The following is a 19,686-nucleotide window of genomic DNA, read 5'->3' as shown; positions in this document are numbered from 1 at the left end:
TGCTCTGAGCCTGTGTAATTAAGATGGCTTCGGGTAATTTGTTTTATTGCTCAGCTTTCTCCGCTGGGCTGTGGCTGAGCCGGAGGGCGGTCGCTGCTCTGGGGTCCTGGGCTCACGTCCCTCACCACGGCCGCTCTGGTGGGGTAAAATCGAGCACAACCAAACCAAACAGCGGCACAGCAGAAGGCCAGCAGAGGAAGGGCGGCAGCAGGGAGCAAAAAAAAAACCTCCTCTCCTTTCGGTTTCTCTCCCCCAATGTCTCTTTTCATTAAGGTCTGTTTTGTCTATTACACAGACCACGCTGGAAGCTTTCATCACTTTGAACTTCCAGGTTTAATTTTCCCACTGCAAACCTAACGGCAAGCCTGTGTGTTAGGATGCGCTCAGTCTATCTCATGCCTCCATCCACTCCTGCTGTACAAGCTCCAGCAATGGAAGGTCCTTCAGCTATTCCCCCGCAGTTGGGCCCAGCAGGTTCCAATGCCGCTGATGATTTGTAACCTAAGACAAAACCCCCAAACTACCTTTTATAGGCAGAAAAGTTGCTTTCTTGGTTTTGCAGATGCAGCCAGGCTTGGGAGTATTAGCAACAAATAATATGATTGCTCAGTGTCACCAACACTGCCCAGTGTGGATGGAGGCAGAAATACAAGAAAACCTGGTGATAATGGGATGAAATGGTTCAGAGTGGGGTTTCAGGCTGACATTAATGCATTAGGGATCCAGCTCCTAGGGGAGCTAATGGAAGAGCTGCTCTCGTTAGAAGTGCCCCTGGGTCTGCACAGACAAACAGGACCGAGCTGGTAACGGCACGGGGCAGAGCACAGACAGCGGGTGGCCAGGACACGAGATAGGGGAACTGCCATTTGTCCATACACCTGGCATCTCCTGGGCGTCATCTTTGCAATTTTTCTGTCTGCAGCGGTATAGCTATGTCACTGCCACGGCTGCTTCTCCAGGCACCTCAATGCTGGACCATTTCTTTCCCTCCCAGCCTTTTTTTTTTTCTGTTTTTTTTTTTTTCTTTTCTTTTTTTTCTTTTCTGGTAGATCAGGCTGCGGGGTTATGTTGAATCCAGCACAAACCAATGTGATGCACAGGGAGAACGTGGGGGTGGGAACTGGGCTGACAGAGGATTTTTTTTGGCCAAAGCACTTCGGCTGCTGTTGGTCTCTAGGTCTGGCTTGATGCCCTCCTGCACTCTCAGATTCAGCACAGGGAGGCCAAAACCACCTCGAGAGGGTCAGAAATAGCTGCATTACTTCCAGACATGCACCTCAGTGGCATTTCCAGCTGGGATCCAGACCGAGCTCAGCCTTTTTGCGAGCCGAGGACATTTCTCTTCTTTACTGAGTCAGCGTTTCCCCCCGGGAACGCCACTGTCACACGAACGCGCCCTGAAAGCCACGCAGCAGGTCCCCCAGAGAGCCAAACAGCTCTGCTGGCTCTGAACTGTCCTGATTTGTGGAGGTTGAAGGGCAGAGTTAATTGCACGGTGATGGCTGTGAGCTGTTTCCAATCGCGAACTTCAGACCGTTAATTTCCAAGCTGGGGACGTGGAAGCAGTGCCCTGAGCAAGCCGTTATCAACGCACTAATAAAAACCTTTGCAAAAACAACAACAAGGAAAGGAAAGGAAAGGAAAGGAAAGGAAAGGAAAGGAAAGGAAAGGAAAGGAAAGGAAAGGAAAGGAAAGGAAAAGGAAAGGAAAGGAAAGGAAAGGAAAGGAAAGGAAAAGGAAAAGGAAAGGAAAGGAAAGGAAAGGAAAGGAGGGAGGGGAGGGGAGGGGAGGGGAGGGGAGGGTGAGGGGAGGGGAGGGGAGAAGAAGAGAGGAGAGGAGGGAAGGGAAGGGAAGGGAAGGGAAGAGAAGAGAAGAGAAGAGAAGAGAAGAGAAGAGAAGAGAAAGAGAAGAGAAGAGAAGAGAAGAGAAGAGAAGAGAAGAGAAGAGAAGAGAAGAGAAGAGAAGAGAAGAGAAGAGAGAAGAGAAGAGAAGAGAAGAGAAGAGAAGAGAAGAGAAGAGAAGAGAAGAGAAGAGAAGAGAAGAGAAGAGAAGAGAAGAGAAAGAAGAAGAGAAGAGAAGAGAAGAGCACACTCAAAATGTTAGAGCAAACAAGGCAAACTCTAAAGGCCCTGGGGCTGGCTGAAAAGAGACTGTCTGGGGCTGTCACAGGGAGGTGGAAGGAGGAGACAAAAGTCTGGCCCCCTGTCCTCACCTTCACTCCAGACTGCACCAGATGCCTTCCTGGGTGATTTGGTGCATTAGCTCTAAAACAAAAAGAAACCAACTCCTTTGGGGGGTGATAAGAGCAGATGAAAGAGTAAATCATTAAGCCAGCTCGGTGCACGGCATTGTAATAAACAGGCAGTGGGGCAAAGAGCATTAATTACGTGGGAGCAGGGAGACGGTGCGCTATCGAGTGCACAGATCAGATGAGTAGGAAACATGGCAAAGTCACGCCTCACAGCGATGCCCTGTGGCAGCAGTTGCTGGTGCCAACCCCGGCACCAGCTGGGTCTTCAGCTTTTTGATTTTTCCCTAATGTGGGGGACCACAGGCACAGCCCCGCTGCATTTGGGGCTGCATGGATAAACAGGAGCCACTTGCTCTGGGGTGCTCGGGGTTGAAATCTGAGCTGTTGGGTTTTTCTCGTGCTTTTCTTCATCCTACAAACGGGTTGTGTGTTTAACATCTAAAAGTAACCTTTAAGTTTCCCTGCTTTGACCGATCACTGTATCCTTTAGGTAATCACATTCTGACTGCATTGGGCTCATGTGGGAAACCCTCAGGTCCTATTGAGCACCGACCTTTAAAACATAACTGCTGGAGCTGGTTCGTGGAGTTAAATATTTGACATATAGGGTAGCATTATAACATGGTAATTATCGCATTAATGCAGTACGGCTGCAGGACTGTCTTGTCATGGTATTCTGCTAGGGGTTTAGTTATGTTAGGGGTTTAGTTACATTATTCTGATATAATACCTTTGCATGTACGTGATGTGGCTCGCTGCTCACCCAGAAAATACAGACTGTTCAGCCATCTCCCCAGCTCAGGCATGTTGCTCCCTTTGTCACAGGGATACGGGTAGATGTTCTGATTCCGTGGTCGTCTCCTTCAAAGGACTAAAGAGGCTATTGTATTAACCTACTGGACTGTGCCAGCAGTGCTGGTAAACAGCGCCTTGCTTTGATTTCATGTTTAATTACCCAATGCGCCCATTGTCAATAAATCCTTGCTTTTAAGTCATGAAATAAGGCAAAGCCTTGCAGTGCTCTGAAAAGCTGCCTGCAAAGCTGTTCTCAAATGCAGTAGGGAATCATGTTTTCGTGCACAGTATTTCCACCCAAGCATTAAGTCCCCTACTCATTTTTTTTTGCAGGAAAAGGTTATAGGCATTTGGTGAAGGCAGGACCGTGGCACCAGCTCGGCACAAGGTGCAGTCATGGTTGTGCAGGCAGCTGCATGCACTGGGGTGGTGTTTGTGCCAGAAGGCGACGTTTGCTTGCCTCGAGGTGGTGCATCAGCTGCTTTGGTTAAAGCAGCTCTCACCTGGCAGCAGCAGGTCTGACCCAGCCTGGCGGATTTTCCTGCCCCAGGACAGCTGCCTGCAGGAGATGCTATCTGCACATGGCCAGGACCCAGCGGCTTGGGCTCAACGGAGCGACACAGTGTCTTCAGGACAAACTGACCCCAAAATAGGGGTTGATAAAGCCTAAGCAACAACTTGCACCTCTCAAAGGCCAACAGCAGCAAGCTGTTTTCAACCTCATCCCCAAATTGTCCTTTACAGCAGGAAACAGCAGGAGAAGGGTGTGTTTTGCTTTGTCATACCGACAGGTGGGGACTGAAGCCCAAATGCAGCTGGGGGAAGCAAACCAAGGTGGTGGGTGTATGGGCAGGTTCAGCACCAAAGTGCGCAGCCCTTTGCTGTTCCGATGGATTGCATCTGTGCCATGAGCAAGCTGGTGTTCCTGCGGCTCAGCACGGGTGGGAGCACTACCGAGCAGAGGAGGAGCTGCTCAGCACCGCCAGCACAGCCTTTGCTATCAATTAAAAACTCCTAATTGACCAGCCCGACGCAACCGACCTATAGGCGCGCCAAGGCAGGACCCTGAACATATGCTCGAGCCCACATCAAAGAGCTAATCGTTTCTGCACCTAATTAAGCAAAGCAGCAAATGGTAAACAGGAGCTGGCTGAGTTTTAATTGCTGCAATTCTCCTAGGAGACGGATCCCCCAGCTCTCCTGCAACCCCTGCACATGTGTGCCAGCACCAACGGGTGCAGAGGCTCGAGCAAAGGTGCTGAGCAGCTTGGGTGGGATCCCCACTGCAAAACCCGGTTTGGCGACGCTCTAGGAGGAAGCAGTGACGCAGAGAGAAAGTTGTTTGTTGTCCGGGAGCATTTCTGAAGTTGTTTTTAACAAAATCCTTTGGCTTCATGAAATAAATGCATTTGGGCTGAAACAATTGCAGGAATTTTAAACGCTTTTCCTTAGAGCACACTGGTCCTGTGGCTGTTCAAGTTCTGTAGGAGCTGAACAATCCCACTGGTGGTTCCCTTGCCCCCAGCTACAGCTTTCCCCATGTGTTATCTCTCCTGCCTGGTCCCACAAACCTGACCCTGTCCAGGTCTGCAGGGGATGATGCTCTTGCTCAAACCCTCTGAGGGTTAGGAAGAGCAGGAGCTGCTGCTGGGCGGGATGAAGCCCACTTTGGGCTCTCCGGGGGCTGCAAGATTCAGGCTGCTGGGATGCCAGATTACAGCAGACACAGGGCTCTGCTAAACGAGTCTGGGCTCTGGCTCTTCCAGTCCTCTCCAAAAGGCAAAGGGTAAAAATCCTCCATTTTGTTCCATAGTGTTACATCAAATATTGGTACGATTTGTGTAATGACATTGTTTTTCTTTGCCTTTTAGTTGGAGGACGTTTTCAGGATGGCAAACTTCAAGGGTCATGCGCTTCCAGGGAGTTTCTTCCTGCTCTTTGGGCTCTGGTGGTCTGTGAAATACCCACTGAGGCATCTCAGCCAGAAGGCAAGCAAGAAGTCCCAAAGGAATTACTGCTTCCAGCGTGTGGATGCCATCGAAGGAGCAGTCAAAATCGTCTTTGCTCTAATAGGTAAGGGTTATATCAGAGTAGCTGTGCTGGTAGCTTGCCAGCCTGTAGTGATGGCTATGCTGGAGCCCTTACTCCAGAGAGACTGGCCCAGATGTGGAAAGATGCATCTCCTTAATGCTCATCTGGTCTTGGTCTCTAACAGAGTTTGATGCAAAAAAAAAAAAAACAATCTCACACTGCTTCCCAAGGACGAGCTACCATTAATCCAGGCAGTCCTGACTTTTATATCCAGTCCTTTCTCCCTACCCCCAAATCTTCAGCTCTTGCTTTCAGAAAGCCCCCGCAGCAATGTGTGGCATCAATCATCAGAAACACAGTGGTGTGATCTTGCGTGTCTGAGCAGGGATGCTGGCAGAGCAGTTTGTCCCGGACGGTCCACACATGTACCTCTACAGCGGGGAGAAACGCGACTGGGTGAAGCTGATGAACTGGCAGCACACCACCATGTACCTCTTCTACGGACTCTCCGGGGCGGTGGACGTCCTCACCTACCTCTTCCACGTGGTGCCGCGGGGTCTGGACCGCCTCATGCTCTCCGTGGCTGTGTTCGTCGAAGGTCGGTAGCAGGTGGCACTGAATTTGGGGACGGGTCTTGGAGGGTGAGTCAGAGTGGGACCAAAATTTCCCAGACTGAGATATTGCTCTGGACACCCCCAGGCAGGACACATTTTAGGTCTGATATGTTATCAAAGGATTGTCTGTAGCAGGATGGGAAACACAGGCATCAATAGGTCCTGGCTTTGCCTGTTTTGGGGTTTCTGGGGTGAAAGCAGTACAAAGCAGAAGGCTGAGTTCCCTTGTTATGATGAATGGCTGGTGGATGCAGCATCTATCTGACATCCACGGAGCTGTTTGTGTGCCCTGCGTTCCCCCGAGAGCCATTAATTGTGCTGCAGGCATCGTCATTCTCATCTGCTTGCGCTGCACGTGGCAAATTCAAGTGACTTATTCTGGCTTCAGCACATCATGAATATCATTTTATCTTCAGACTGTCTTGCAAGTTGTGAGCCAGGATTTCAGACCTCTTGGCTCACACAGGGCAGGAAGAAGACACTAGGAAATGAAGTCCTTGCTTTTATTGAAAACCCCTTAACCAAGGCATGTCTCCTGATATTTTCTTTTCCCTTCTCCCAGTGGTCTTTGAAGTAGCAGCACAGACGGTTCAACGGGTAAAGTTTGGCATGTAAGAAAAGGAAATAGATCTTGGAGGGGGCCTGGGTGCTGTCTGTGGCCTGCCACTCATTTCCATGTGACATTAAGAAATGATTTCACTTCCTCATCCTTCAAGCTTACTAATTGCTCACATTTCCCATCTGCTAAAGCTCACTGAAATCTAGGTGGGACAAGATTTACTCTACCAGGGCTCTGTGGTCTCGGCCATTGTGCTAAATGCTGCTCTAAGTGGGATACGTATTTTGGCAGGTTGTCTCTTCTATTACCACGTCTTTCACCGCCCCATGCTGGATCAGCATATCCATTCCCTCCTGCTCATCGCCATATTTTCAGGGGCCTGCAGCACCATGCTGGAGGTCTTCCTCTGTGACAACATTGTCCTGGAGATGTTCAGAGCTGGTGTCACCATCATCCAGGGAACGTGGTTCTGGCAGGTCAGTTCTGGCTTCTCTCGCGGAGCCGAGCACCGAGGTAGGAGAGCAGTGGCAGAGAGGAAAAGCAGCTGTACATCATGTATCAACCACGTGTCTCTGAAGAATAATTTTGCAAGGCTCACTTCATAAATAGATCATAACCCAGAATGAGAATTTACTCAGCGCAGGTCATCTCTGATGGCTGCTCCAGCTGAAATAGCTGTTTGTCTCGGCTTATTGCTTCTCTGGGGGAAAGGGAAGAGGCAAGTGCTCACAGTCAGCAAGCAACATTTTGCAGTACCTAACAACCAAGTACTAATTGCTTAATGTGTCTAATGCACCCGGCAGCGCTCCCTCTGTTTTAGTGGAAAGACGCAATCCTCACCGAGCAATCAAACGGCTGAGTAAAAATTAGGCCACCTGATTGCCTTGGTAGGAGCTGGAGAAGCAAAGAAATCAGGTAGAGATAACCACTCCCAGAACTAAATTGCCAAAATAAGTGTGAGCTCTCCTCCTCTGGCTCATTCCCAGGACTGCTTCACTGACTCAAACCACCTTTCATCCAGAGGTTAAAAAACTGTGCTGAGCTTGTAAAACACTAAAATTGGAGTTTTTAAAGGGTGGCTAGGAGTCTGTGATGCAGATGGACAAACGTATTCAGATTTTGTGCAGAAGAAGGGAAGCTGAAGGTGCAGGCTTGCTTGGCGTGGCTACAAAACTGCAGAATCTTCTCAAGCCCAGTTTGCCTCCAGAGCATCTCCGTGAGGTTAAAAGCCATAACCCTATTTTCAGACCAGCCTGGGGTCATGCACCAATCTCATAACCAGGCTGGGCTTCAAGGACGGGCAGAAATATGGTGCAGAGCCTCAGGACATCAGTTTTTCCCCATGTTAATGAACTGCTTCCTCCACCCAGATCGGGGTCGTGCTGTTCCAGCCGTGGGGAGGTCCCATGTGGGATGAGAGCGACCACGACAACATCATGTTCCTCACCATGTGCTTCTTCTGGCACTGGGCAGCCGCTGTGGTCATCCTGGCCATAAACTACACTGTCGCGTACTGGTACGGCTGGGGCTCGGGGCTGGGCAGGAGCGGGGATGGGGACGTCAGGAGAGGGATGTGCAATGAGCAGCCTGTCCTGGAGTACAAAGTCACAGGTGAATAAGCACCCTGTGGCTCCCGCAAGCTTTAGAGCAGGCGACAAGCGTGTGTTTTGTTTGATGAGTGCACAGAATGCAAAATAGGGGCAGGAAGAGGCACGGGCATTAAAGACGGAGAAGGCAAATAAGCGAGCCCCCGAGCTGCTCCTGCGAGCCATGCGCTGCTTCTGCTCTGCACTGACAGCTGAAAGACAGCTTTTAATTCAATAGAGAAAACAAATCATTACCAGCATGCCCGACACTTGGCCCATCTTTGTCCTTTCCCTTGCAAGGATTTCCAAGCATTTGACACTCATTAAGTTATTAGTGGTGCAGAAAAGAAAACCAGCTTTTAGGACCTCTACAACAGTTTCTCTCCCTCTGTGTGCTCTTACAAGTGCACTTTGCTTCCCTGAGCACTTTGGGAGTGTGGCTAATGGTGATTTCTCGCTCGTGTGTTCCAGCTGCATCCAGAGGTGCAGGAGAGGCAGCGGCGAGCCCTACATCGGTCTCGGAGTACGGAAGCAAAAGTGTGACACGAGCTCCCAGGCTGCTTTCTTAAACGGATCAGATGAAGAGTGAGGATGGTGCAGTCTCCTTCTCCTAATATGTGAAGAATCAGTTTTTCAGAAGAAAAAAAAAAATCTAATGAAATATTTATGTTTGGAGAGAGTGGAGAGGTGCCACCATTCTGCTCTTGGGAAGCCCGTTGTGTGCATGGGTGGTAGCTGTCCCAGCCTGTACCCAAATATCACCATCACTGTCCACAGTGACTTTTAGCTACAAAATGAAGTGCAGAAATTCAGCATTATGAGATCGTTTTGTCCTGTGGGTTCCCATGTGTGTCTCCATAGCGAAGGATGGCACCCTTTTGCCGGGTGACTCTTCCAAGCCCCTGCTGGCCTGACCTGCTGCGACTGAAGGCAGGGAAGGTCCAGGCTGGGGTCAGGTCTTCCATCACCTCGGCACCAAAACGTCATCCCAAGAAGGAAGAGCAAAGGAGTGCCGGATGTGGAATTATGTCAAATTTGCAACATCGCAGCTTGATTGAACACAATACAAATTTTATTACCAAAGCTTTGAACTAAAGACATGTTTTAAATAGTTTTATATTCACTTAAAGTCTTAAAGAGTGAATAAATGTGAATTAAAAACCCTCGTTGAGCTGATATCCTTAAGTTTAAGTCTTATAAATTATAGAGTGTGCAATAATGGCTTAGACAAATCCACTTCTCAGACCTGCAAAGCCTGGAGGCCTGCAAGACACATGGCTGAGCAGCCAGGATTCATGAGACGTCCCACTTTTCCACTGAACAAAACCCCCTCGGCTGGGAAAGTGAGATGAAACAGGCACACTTTTCATTTTCAGCCTGCCTTTGCCAGATAATTACTTGCAAAAACATCACTTCCTAGATAAGAGGAAGATGTGCCAGTAGTGAGTATAGAGATTAAGAAATATATATAAAATAAACACCAGCACAAGCTGAGTTACAGCTGTTCGGGTCTCAAACCCTCGGGCCAGGAGGATGCTCTGCACTGAAGCCTTCTCAGTGTCGGGGGGATGGCAGCAGGGTTTGTGCTCCTGCACGTGGCTGATCCAAAAAGCAGCTGCCCCTCTGCCCGCAGGTCCCAGCCCCTTTCCTCTTGTGCACAGAGGGTGCTGCAGACAAAGGGGGCTGCAGTCAGGCTTTTATTGCTTTATAGCAGGGCTGTAAAGACTAGCTTTCCTGGAATGCCAGCTCCCCTGCGTTTCCACCACTTTGGAGCAGGTTTATTTTGCAGCATTGGATATCGGGAAGTGCCAATAGGGTCAGTGCAAAGGGAATTAGGCGGCAGAGTAATCCGCCACTGTAAATCCATCTGATAAACACCATGCCATTAAGTCTCATGAATTGTAACTGGTGAAGACAACAAGCATTTCGCAGATACTTATTCTGCTAAGAGGTGATTGGAATATTTTTTTTTTCTAAACTGTGGCAATTCCTCTTGCTGCTCTGATGAGACGTGACCCGGGGAGAGCATTTTGCAGCTGCTGACTCCTAGTGCACAGAGGAAGCCTCATTTGCAGCATGACAAACTGAGCACCTAGAGTGCTCCAGGACAGAAAACAACCTTAACTGAACAGCAAAAAAAAAGTGTGGTGCTCTGAATTATTTTCTTTAAAAAAAAAAAAAGACAAAAAAAAATCATTCTTCCCATTAAATAGCCACATGAGGGCAGCACCAGGTGGCAGAGCTGGTGCTGGGCGTGCCAAGCTGCTCCAGGCTGGCCGAGGTCACCCTCACCTTGCAGGCACTCTCCTCCTTGCCGTCCCCAAAAGCTGGAGGTTATTTCCATCAGAGAGGATGCAGCTGAAAGCTGACCTCGTTTTTTTTTTTCCAAAGCACTCGTTGCTTTTGAGCATGAAGGTGGGAAAGGGTTTATTGAATTCTTCACAGCTCTGTTTGTTGCTCTTAATCAAGTTGCAGTCTCCTTTCCCTCTGAGAGCTCCTCCAGCATTTTCTTGTCCCCTTGTCACCATGTGGCCACAAAACACTTTTCCCCTCTGTAGCACCGAGAGTCTGGAATAGCTTCTGTCTGCCTCATTAACTCCTGGTCCTACAAACACCCTAGGACTGTCAGTATAGTGCTTGCTAATTTGTTTTCCTTCTCTGGAGCACATTCTTTTCCAAGGTATGAAGGTCAGCAAAGGAGGAGAGATACAGCCTGTGATTAAGTTAGAAGAAAATACAGGTGGTGGTTGCTTTTTGAGGAACTTGTTTTTGGGTGAGAATTAACAATTTGTGTTTTGGCTAAAAAACATGTTTGTAAATAGCTTCGGTACCCAAAGAAGGGCATGACGGCTGCTGGGTGCCCAGGGCACAGTAAGTGGTCCAGAGATGGCTTATTATATCGTGAAGTGCAACCAAAAGCCATCCTCACATTTATTTCTTACATGACAGACATACCAGGACAGTCCTAAATGGAGCACTACTTTTAACACAGCTTTACTACCAACCAGCACGTTTTTCACTATATAAATTGAATTACCAGCTAGCATCTTGAAACTTTGTACTGGGCAGGCTGGACTGAATGGCCATGCAGCTGGCATGGACCCGGGCTATGTTTGTAGCCATATCTGGCGTTAAAAGGGCTGTAATGCCCTGGGAGATGTTTGGGGTGGTTTGGTTTTTGCCCTATGTCACCGCAGCCTGGTGCTGGTGGACGGTGTCGGTCAGTGCGGGGCGCTGCTGGTGTTGCAGAAATAAGGAACCTGCCTGTTCAAGGCAGGAAGGTGCTGCTGGTTGTCCCAAAGTGATACCCAGTCCCGTTTCTTCAGCCTTTCTCATTCTTCAGTTTCTCAGCACTGAGATCCCCAGCACAGCCCGTCCACGAGCTGCTCATTTCATGGTTCTGACCAGAGATAGGATCTACCGCTGCCACCCTTCATGGCCACGTTTATGTAAGGCCGGAATGATAGCGTAGGAAGCAGAACAAGCCCTGCCTATGCTTTTACCACCTGCTTCACCTCCCCTGTTGCCTGTTTATGAAAGCCTGTCTTAGCATTCGTCATAATAATAATAATACTTTGCAATTCCCTAACAACCATCCATCTGCAGAGCCTGAGCTGCTGGCAAACCTTTAATTAGATTGTGCCTCCCACCACCCCCAGGAAGTAGGCAAACATTATCACATTTTTTCATTAGCACCGAGGCCGATGATGAACCTTCAGGGAGAGGATGTTGCAGTTACAGCCAAGAAAAAAAATAAAATAAAAAATGAAGTCAAATTCAGCTTGGTGTTGAGCTTGGGAACATCAGGGCAGCTGTACGGTTGCTGGGACTATCCCATAATGTTCCCCCTGCCCCAGCGGTTTGCAGCTCAGCACAGTTCATTGGCGTGCATCCGTTCATGCTAGCTGTGATAGCTGTGATAGCACCCATGGTGTGCGGCTGACCCCTTCTGTGATCTGGGGGGGGCTGCCAGCATTTTGTCCCCTGTTCCCAAGCACTTCTCACAGCCTCATCCTCGCTTTTTGTTGTGGGGATGCCTTAAAAGGCTGGAAATCCCTTTTCCCCAAGCATTTCGTGCACTGCCAGCGTTTCCCAAAGTCTGCCTTGCGAACAGACTGGCAGGTACTTTATTTTGAATTACCCTTTCACAAAAACCTTTCTCTGCTGGTTTTGCTCCTGGCTGGCTCTTTAACCTCCATGGCAAGGGGCAGGCACGGTGCAGCTGGGCCTCGTTTTTTCCCCTCTTCCCCCAGCTGCTGGCTCCCAGCTCGTGTTCTCCTGCAGTCCTGGGGGGCTTTGTTCCTGTTTGGTGACCGGCTTTGAGCTCAGCTGCTTTTTGGGATGCTGCTTTGTGGAGCTGGCTGTTAGCAGGAGGAAAAACACAGACACAAACCGTGCTGCTGCGCTCCTCCACTAACCTGCACGCTCCAGGTAAGCTCACATTGCTGTATTATTTTTGGGTGGATCCATAGGGAGGGCTGCTATGGGGGCTTAGGGAAAATGGCTGCATTTCTCTTAGTACTCAGTCTTAGTGGACCCTGCAAGCTCCTGAAAGCTTGGCTTGGTGCTCGTGCTTTGGCAGCCCCTCTGCTGCTGCAGGCTTCCCTGGAAATTAGGGATCCCCTTCCACATGTGCTTGGCTCCCACCACGGGTTTGCAGGACAAGCAGCACCTGCAGATGAGTGCAGTGTCCCCTGCCCTGCCCCTGTTTGCATTTCTCCATCCTGCGAGTACGGAGGTGCCTCCTGTTGGAGGTGAGCAAGCCCCAGAGCGGCGTGCAAGAAGGGCCGGTGGCAGCGGTGCAGCACGGCAGCACGCCAGCAGCTGCCTGCTTTTCTTCCTTCCTCCTGCTTGCTGCCGCTGATAGGGAGATAACGCGAGTAAACAAGCTCCTGGCTATGGCTCGGTGGACTTTCTGGCTGTGCTGGAGAACAGCCCATCACCTCGGGGTAGGCTGGTTTGCCTCCTGCTCGTCCAGCCTCGGGGCTTCCTCACGGCACTGGCTCACGTGCACGGATCTTGCAGGGCTGAGCGTTGGGCACAGCTTGTCCTGCACCCCGCTGGGGAGGTTTTTGGGTTCACAGGGAGTTACGTAAATGTTTGCAACCCAGAGAATTACCAGATTGCAAATGCAGTGAGTGGCTGTAGATGCCCAGGTCTGCTCCTTGAGCAGCGCTGCTCCTGCACCATAAACCCAGTGCTTGGAGGGGAGCTGGGGACAGTGGGGGGAGCGTTCGCCTCCAGGCACCTGCATTGCTCATCTGTGCGGCTGGTGAGGTGCTAAGGCTGGGCATGCAGGAATTTGAGGCATGCTTTGCAGGTCAGTAATAGTTTGTGGCTGCAACTGCTTGGTGTTGGGCAGTGTTGTGTCAAATAGGGGAAAAAAGGAGTAAAACCCGGCTGCTGTGTCCTGCCAACCCTTCTTTTTGGGGAAAGGGTCCATCCTTCTCCTCCTCCTCTGGAGATTGAAGAGATGGATATTGAGCTTGCAAGGGCTCAGCTCTGGTTTGGGAGCCCCTGAGCCCAAACTCCTGCCTACAGACACCTTACATAAGGCCAGACCCCATAAAGGGGTTACTGAGTCCAGTTCTGGGGCCTCGGAGCCCTTCCAGCAGAGCCTGGCGCTGTTGGGCGATGCTGCATCCTTGTCTTTCCTTGGCTCTTTCCCCAGCCATCCAAAAAATAACATGATAACTGAATATATGTGGTTGCCATGGGAACAGAAATTGGCTGCTCTTCCTGATTTTGTGGCAAACTCCAGGAGAATTCTTGTTAATAGCAGGCCGAGGTGCCTCCGGTTGTGAAAGCCGGTTGACTCAGCGCGCTTTGAGCTGTCCTGCAGGATGCTCGCCTCTAAACATCCTGTCTGAGGGCCACCTCCCCGCCGCTTCTCCCTTTATCTGCCACTTCTGAGTAATAACCGCTCCTTGCTGCCCGCATCTGGCGAGGGAGAAGGACAGGCAGAAGTCACAGGTAAACTGCTCTCTTTCCCCATAAAGAGAAATGGGCGGCTGAGCTGTGCGTGGGATGGATGTGGCTTCCTGAGCCCACTTCTTCAAGAAGAGGTTTTACGTGATGGCAGCCACTGATGTCTCCCGGCAGTCAAGGCGGCGTCAGAGTTTCTGTGGCTTTAGCACTTCTGGGGGTCATCAGCTTTTGGAGCTGTGCCATGGTGGAGGATTTGCAGGAGAGGGGACAGGCTGGGTGCCTCTGCTGCTGGGCGAGGGCTGCTGGCACAGGAGAGGTGTGCCTAGCGGAGGTGGAGGAGGATCCACAAACAGGTATATTTAGGACAAGACTCTCCAAATGTCCCTGGCTAGGCTGGTTGTCCTGGGCTGCTGCTTTTCCCTGCTGGGCTGATCTTTTCACCCGCAGATACTCCTGTATCCTTGTGGACTGCATCCTCCCTGCAGCAGCGATGTCCCTGCATCAGCGGGAACAATCCCCCGTGTGGGACCGAAATCATCAGAGGTGCCATTTGGCTGGACGTGTGCTGGAGCTGTGATGGCTCTGGGGGAGAGCCTGGAAATCAGGCAGAAACGCTGTCCTGCCCAAACGTGCTGTGCTGTAAGGAGGGAAGGCAGCTCCCGCACGGCTGCTAGAGCAAAAGCATCGCGGGCTGGGAGCTGCGGGGGGAGAAGGGCAGCTCAGGTAATAACTTCTGACTGCAGCCGCATTTCACGTCCTCTGACAGACATAGTAGCTTGCAGGAAAAATAAATAACCCGAGTGCCTCTCTCTCAGCCAGCACCGCATTCAGGGGCTGCGACTCGCCTGGAGCTCAACCAGCGTGTGTGTGAGCCTGGCCTGGGGTGCTGGGGGAGCTGGTGGGCGAGGTGGGCTGGGTTTGGCCTCGGTGGGATGGTTGTGGGGACGGGGGGGCGTTTTGCTATGCCTTGAGTATGGGAGCTGTGCAAGTGGTTTGTTGCTTGGAAACGTGTCTGGTTTCTCTGCAAAATAGTGGCTGTTTCTTAAAATAAGCTTTTGGGTTTGCTTTTTGAGAGGGCTACAGCCAAATGTCTGCTTGACCAGACGGTGGGCTTGGGGCATCTCTGCTGAAAGAAAGATGCACCAGAACATGCTTTAGGCATGAGAGAGGCAGAAAAATGTGCTCTGCACCACAAGGAGCTAAGTACATACAGGTCTGCAGTCTCTGCGGTGGCTGCTGGAGAGCTGTGTCCTGGTGGAAAGAACCAAAGGGGACACGTGAGAACTGCCTGAAGCCTTGCGGAACTGGGAGGCTGCAAAGCCAACTGTCCATAAAGGAGAAGAGTGAGGCTATTGCTCTGGGGAGAGGGATGGTCAGGGCAGAAGAACCTAGGGTCAGCTTTGAAACAGTGGTTTTGGGGCTGCTGCTAATTGAGATGAGGGGTGGGTGCCCTGTGGATGTGGGGGGATAAATCTCTGGGTTGAATCTGGACACTGGTGTGGCTCAGAGCTGCAGGTGGGACGTGTTGGTTGTCATTTCTGATGCTTGGGCGCTGGGATATTTCTGCTCTCCTGCTCCTCTCCTCCAATTAAGCATGTAAAATTAATGTTCCAGCTATGTATCTTGATCGGGGTATGTTCCTGACTCCAGCTTCAGGTTGTTGTCCTTGCAGTTACAGTCCCTGCGGGGCAATGGTCAAATCTGGTTATAGATCGTGCAATTACACGCTGCTTAAATGTGATTTAAGAGCGTTTGTTCTTAGTCACTTCAGCAAGTGGGTGCAGGTGCTAGGAAGATATGTGCCCTGGCCTGGGTGTCCAGACTGTAATCAGCAAAGACATGGGCCCTCCTGGGGCATGATCCACTTCACCCTCCCGTAGGCACCCAAAACACAACAAAAAGCCACCACCAGCTCCTGAACCAGCTGCTGGGACGGGGCCGATCTCATCAGTTGAGTAACTTCCCTCCTGAGAGGAAACCTTAGCACGGCGTGAAGAGCTGCGAGCCTTCCCCGCATCGCCCGTGTCCTGGAGATGCGATGGGTGACACAGCCTGGAAATCCAAATCCTGCCCTTGCCCACACTGAGCCAGTTCGACTGACTCCAGTACTGCAGCCAAAACCTGGCCGGGGACACCTCGCAGAGCTCTCCCTCACCTCAGGCTCTTGCCCTGCCACATCCTACCCTAATTTCGCAGCGCCTAATTACTTTCTCGTGTGGGAGGACTCGGAGAACGTGCTGGAGTTGTTCATCCAGCCTCTGCAATTTCCTTTGGTATTTATAAACACGAGGATGTGATTTGTGATGCAAGGCCCTCCTGATGCAAGGCGGTGTGGTAGCTCTTCCGCGGGTGAGTAATGCTCGCTTCCGCACAAGTGCGAGTGGTAGGGAAGGAGCAGAGAGCCCGAGAGGAGGGAAGGAGCGAGACCTCCTCGAGCGATAGATGTATACAGAGAGCAAGGAGAGAGGTCTTGCTGGAGGAGACAAGACCATCCCAAGGTAACATCAACGTGCCCCGATAACAGCTGGAAACCCTCAGATAACTCCTTATTCCTTCTGTGCTTGCTGCTCTTTCTTCAAGTTTCTCCTTGCCTTCCTTGCTGCTACTCGGTGCCCGGTGGTGTTGGTGCGGTGGCGTGCCCTCGGTGTCTGAGCAATTCCTTCTGGAGATGCAATGCCTTTCCCTGATGTCCCGTCACTGCTCACGTGCAACATGGGTGTTGCGGGGAAGCTGCACGAGGCTCCTTTGGGGAGCGGTGCTGGTGCTGGCCTTGCCTTCTGCTGCGGGGCCCAGCAGAGCCGCGGCTGGCTGGAGCTGCTGAAGGTGCCGGCTGGATTCACGCCCTGGTATTTATCTGGTTTGGAGGGAGCTCGTGTTCCAAGGAAGTAATTGTGCTGTTGTTTTTTATTAGCAAAAAACTTCGTTACGGTGCCTCTTCTAAAAGCTGCTGTGTTTTCTTGGGTGCTAATGCATTTTTCTTTGGCACAACGAAGTCCTGATTCTTGTATGCATACAACCCCATACATATATACATATATACATATATACATATACAGTGGTGCACGGTGGCAGCTTCTCCCTGGTGACTTCACGTCTCTGGCATTCCCTGTTTGCACCCAATGGTGCAGCGGCTCGGTTGGGTGCAGCTCCCCAGGGAAGCCAAGCAAACGAGCAGCCCAACCTCTCTTGGGGATAATTTGAATTTCTCCCCAGGCACTGTTTGTCCTTGCAGGCCCTGTGAGTGAGCCCGATGACATCGAGTTTCCTCGGCAGTGCCCTCCGGGGCACCTTCTTCCTCGTTTTTGGTCTCTGGTGGTCTGTGCGATACCCCCTGAAGTACCTCAGACGGCAAGTGAATGCCGAGAACCAGCCAAGCTATGGAGTCCAGCGCGCAGAAGTCTTTGAAGGGACAGTCAAAGCTTTCTTTGCTCTGGCAGGTAAGGGATGAAGAGTCTCTGCCCTGCAAGGCAGCAGGACCACACTGCAATCACTCTCCCCCATGAGACCGGGCTGGTTGGGATGGGATGCTGCTGCGGGAGAGCTTGGGGACAAGCTGGTGGCACGCACTGTGGTGGGACCCTGCTAGCATTCCTATGGATAATGCTGGGCAGATATTGTTATGAATTCCCCATCTCAAGAAAACATTTCCAAGCTTGTATTTTCCTCCATGTAAAAGGAAAAGCGTGACCTTTCCGCTCTCTGCCTAGGGATACTGGTGGAGCAGTTTGTTCCCTCCGGTCCCCACATGACGCTGTACAGCCCCAAGACACACAGCTGGACAGACCTCACCCACTGGCACTACACCACCATGTACCTCTTCTTCCTCCTCTCTGGCATCGTGGACGTCGTCTCGCACTCGCCACTGAAGCTGCCGCTTGGCTTGGATCGGCTCTTGCTGTCTGTGGCTCTCTTCATGGAAGGTGAACGATGTGGGGTGTCTGGGGGGGGGTCACCAGCTGCCAAAAGTCCCCCAGCTGTGCTGTGGCTGGTGACAGGGTGCAGGGTGCGCTCTCCGTTCCTCTCCAAACGTGAGCCCAGCCACGGCTGGCTGCTCGTTGTGCACAGGGATTTGCACTTCTCCTGGTGACAAGCAGCTGTCTCTCTCTGGAGTCACAAAAATGTGCTTTCCCCACCCAACACAGAGTGTTTGAGGTACCTTGAGGTCCCCAACCCCTTCCGAGCTGAAGGTGCCCGTTGCTGTGCTCCTGGCAGTTCTGGCTGGGTCACAGGGCTGCCCACGGCTCTAGGGGCCACTCTATGTGCAGAGCACACCGGTGGCTCTTCCCATCAGGCAGATCACAGCAAGACCTGGAGAATAGTCGCAATATTCAGATGTGTTTTTAAAAAAACATGCACAAATCCCACAACATCCTCTTCTAATGCAGTGTGAATCTTGGCAGGCTTGCTCTTCTGTTTCCGTGACTACGGCGATGCTGCGCTGGACCAGCACCTCCACTCCCTGCTGGCCATGGCTATCTTTGCTGGAGCCCTCTGTGCCCTCCTGGAGGTGTTCCTCCGAGACCACGTCATCCTGGAGTCCCTCAGGACCAGCACCTTCCTTCTGCAGGGCTCCTGGCTCTGGCAGGTCAGTGGGACCCAGTGATCTCCTCTGAGCAGTGGGCTTTGCCCCCAGGAAGGCAAGCACAGGGGTGCTGCCCTGACCCTTATGGCACACCTGATGGGGTTAAACTGGATGGGATATCTTAGTAAGAAACTGGGGGAAACACAGGTTAGTGCCAGAGCTGTTGTTGTGGAGATATGAGCACAATGTTGGGTCCCAATCTGAGTGGGGAGGTGAAGGTGCTGAGGGCAGTGGCCTGGGTGCTACTGGGATTATTTTGCCTCCAGCCTGTGGTCAGCTGCAGCAGTTTGGATACAGAGATAAAAACAGGAGGGAAAGCAAAGAGCGACGTGCTAAAGCCTGATGTGTACTGATGCCTAACGCCTCCTCCGTCTGTGACCAGATTGGGTTTGTGCTGACCCCACCGTGGGGAGGACCGGGCTGGGATCAGACCGACCGCAGCAACGTCACGTTCCTCACCATGTGCTTCTGCTGGCACTACGCGGGTGCCCTCGCCGTCCTGGCAGCCAACGCGGCCACGTCTCGCTGGTACGTGGGTGAGAGGGGCACAGAGGGCCAAGAGCACCTCCAAAACCACGTGCTGCCCTGGGAACCCCAACACCTGTGTCGTGGGTTAGGAAAACCGCGTGTCCGTGGGGAGCATGGGCTGCTCCGTGGCTTGGCTGGGAGGGATGGGGAGGGCTAGGTGCTGCTGCAGAGCTGACAGCTCTGCTGCCCGTAAGCACCTGAGCCGTGTTCCTGTCTCTCCCTGCAGCTGCAACGAGTCCTGCCAGCTGAAATTTGGGGACATCGACGTGGAGCTGGACTGCGGCATGTGCATCCGCAAAAGCAAGGGCTCCAGCGGCGCCCTGCTGCCGGAGAGCGGCTTGGATGACAAGTGAGGCTGAGTCGGGTGTTTCCCTTGTGGAAACTCCTTCCTGCTGGTCTAGAGCTACTGAAATGAGAATTTGAGTTTTGCCTTGTTGACCTGCACCGACGCTTGACGGGGGAGCACCAGAAGCGGGAGGCAGGGCCCCAAAGGCAGAGCGCGGCAGCGGGCACCGAGCTGCTCCTGCACGCTGCCGGCATCCCGCTGGCAGCAGCACACCCAAACCAGGCTCCTCGGGGAGGGTGTGCCTAATTTTCTCAGGCTGCGATCTGCGGGGATGGTTTGCTGGTGGAGTCTGCCTGGTGTGGCTGATTTGGCTCTTATTGAACCTGGCCCTCGCTGCTGGGAGGCAAACTGCCTTGTGAGTCCGTTCCAGCATCTGTCGCTTGCTCTGGTGTTAATGGAGGGGTTTTTGTACAAAGCTTAATGTGCACAGCGTATACGTGACCACCAATAAAGTACTTTAACAAAC

General features: G+C 51.8%; 1 protein-coding gene across 1 annotated transcript; it reads left to right on the top strand.

Annotated features, from left to right (window-relative positions):
- The first annotated feature begins 4,917 nt into the window (after positions 1-4,917).
- TMEM45B (transmembrane protein 45B) lies at positions 4,918-19,686 on the top strand. The gene is made up of 10 exons (XM_080567576.1): positions 4,918-5,119; positions 5,463-5,675; positions 6,542-6,726; positions 7,621-7,766; positions 8,308-8,421; positions 17,005-17,201; positions 17,472-17,684; positions 18,165-18,349; positions 18,729-18,874; positions 19,101-19,686. Exons 1-10 carry the CDS (start codon positions 4,936-4,938, stop codon positions 19,225-19,227), a joined length of 1,710 nt encoding a protein of 569 aa, XP_080423702.1. The 5' UTR covers positions 4,918-4,935; the 3' UTR covers positions 19,228-19,686.

The sequence above is a fragment of the Anser brachyrhynchus genome (genome assembly GCF_964034855.1).
Source record: "Anser brachyrhynchus genome assembly, chromosome: 25".
NCBI lineage: Eukaryota > Metazoa > Chordata > Aves > Anseriformes > Anatidae > Anser > Anser brachyrhynchus.
This window is presented reverse-complemented; position numbering and strand designations above follow the sequence as displayed.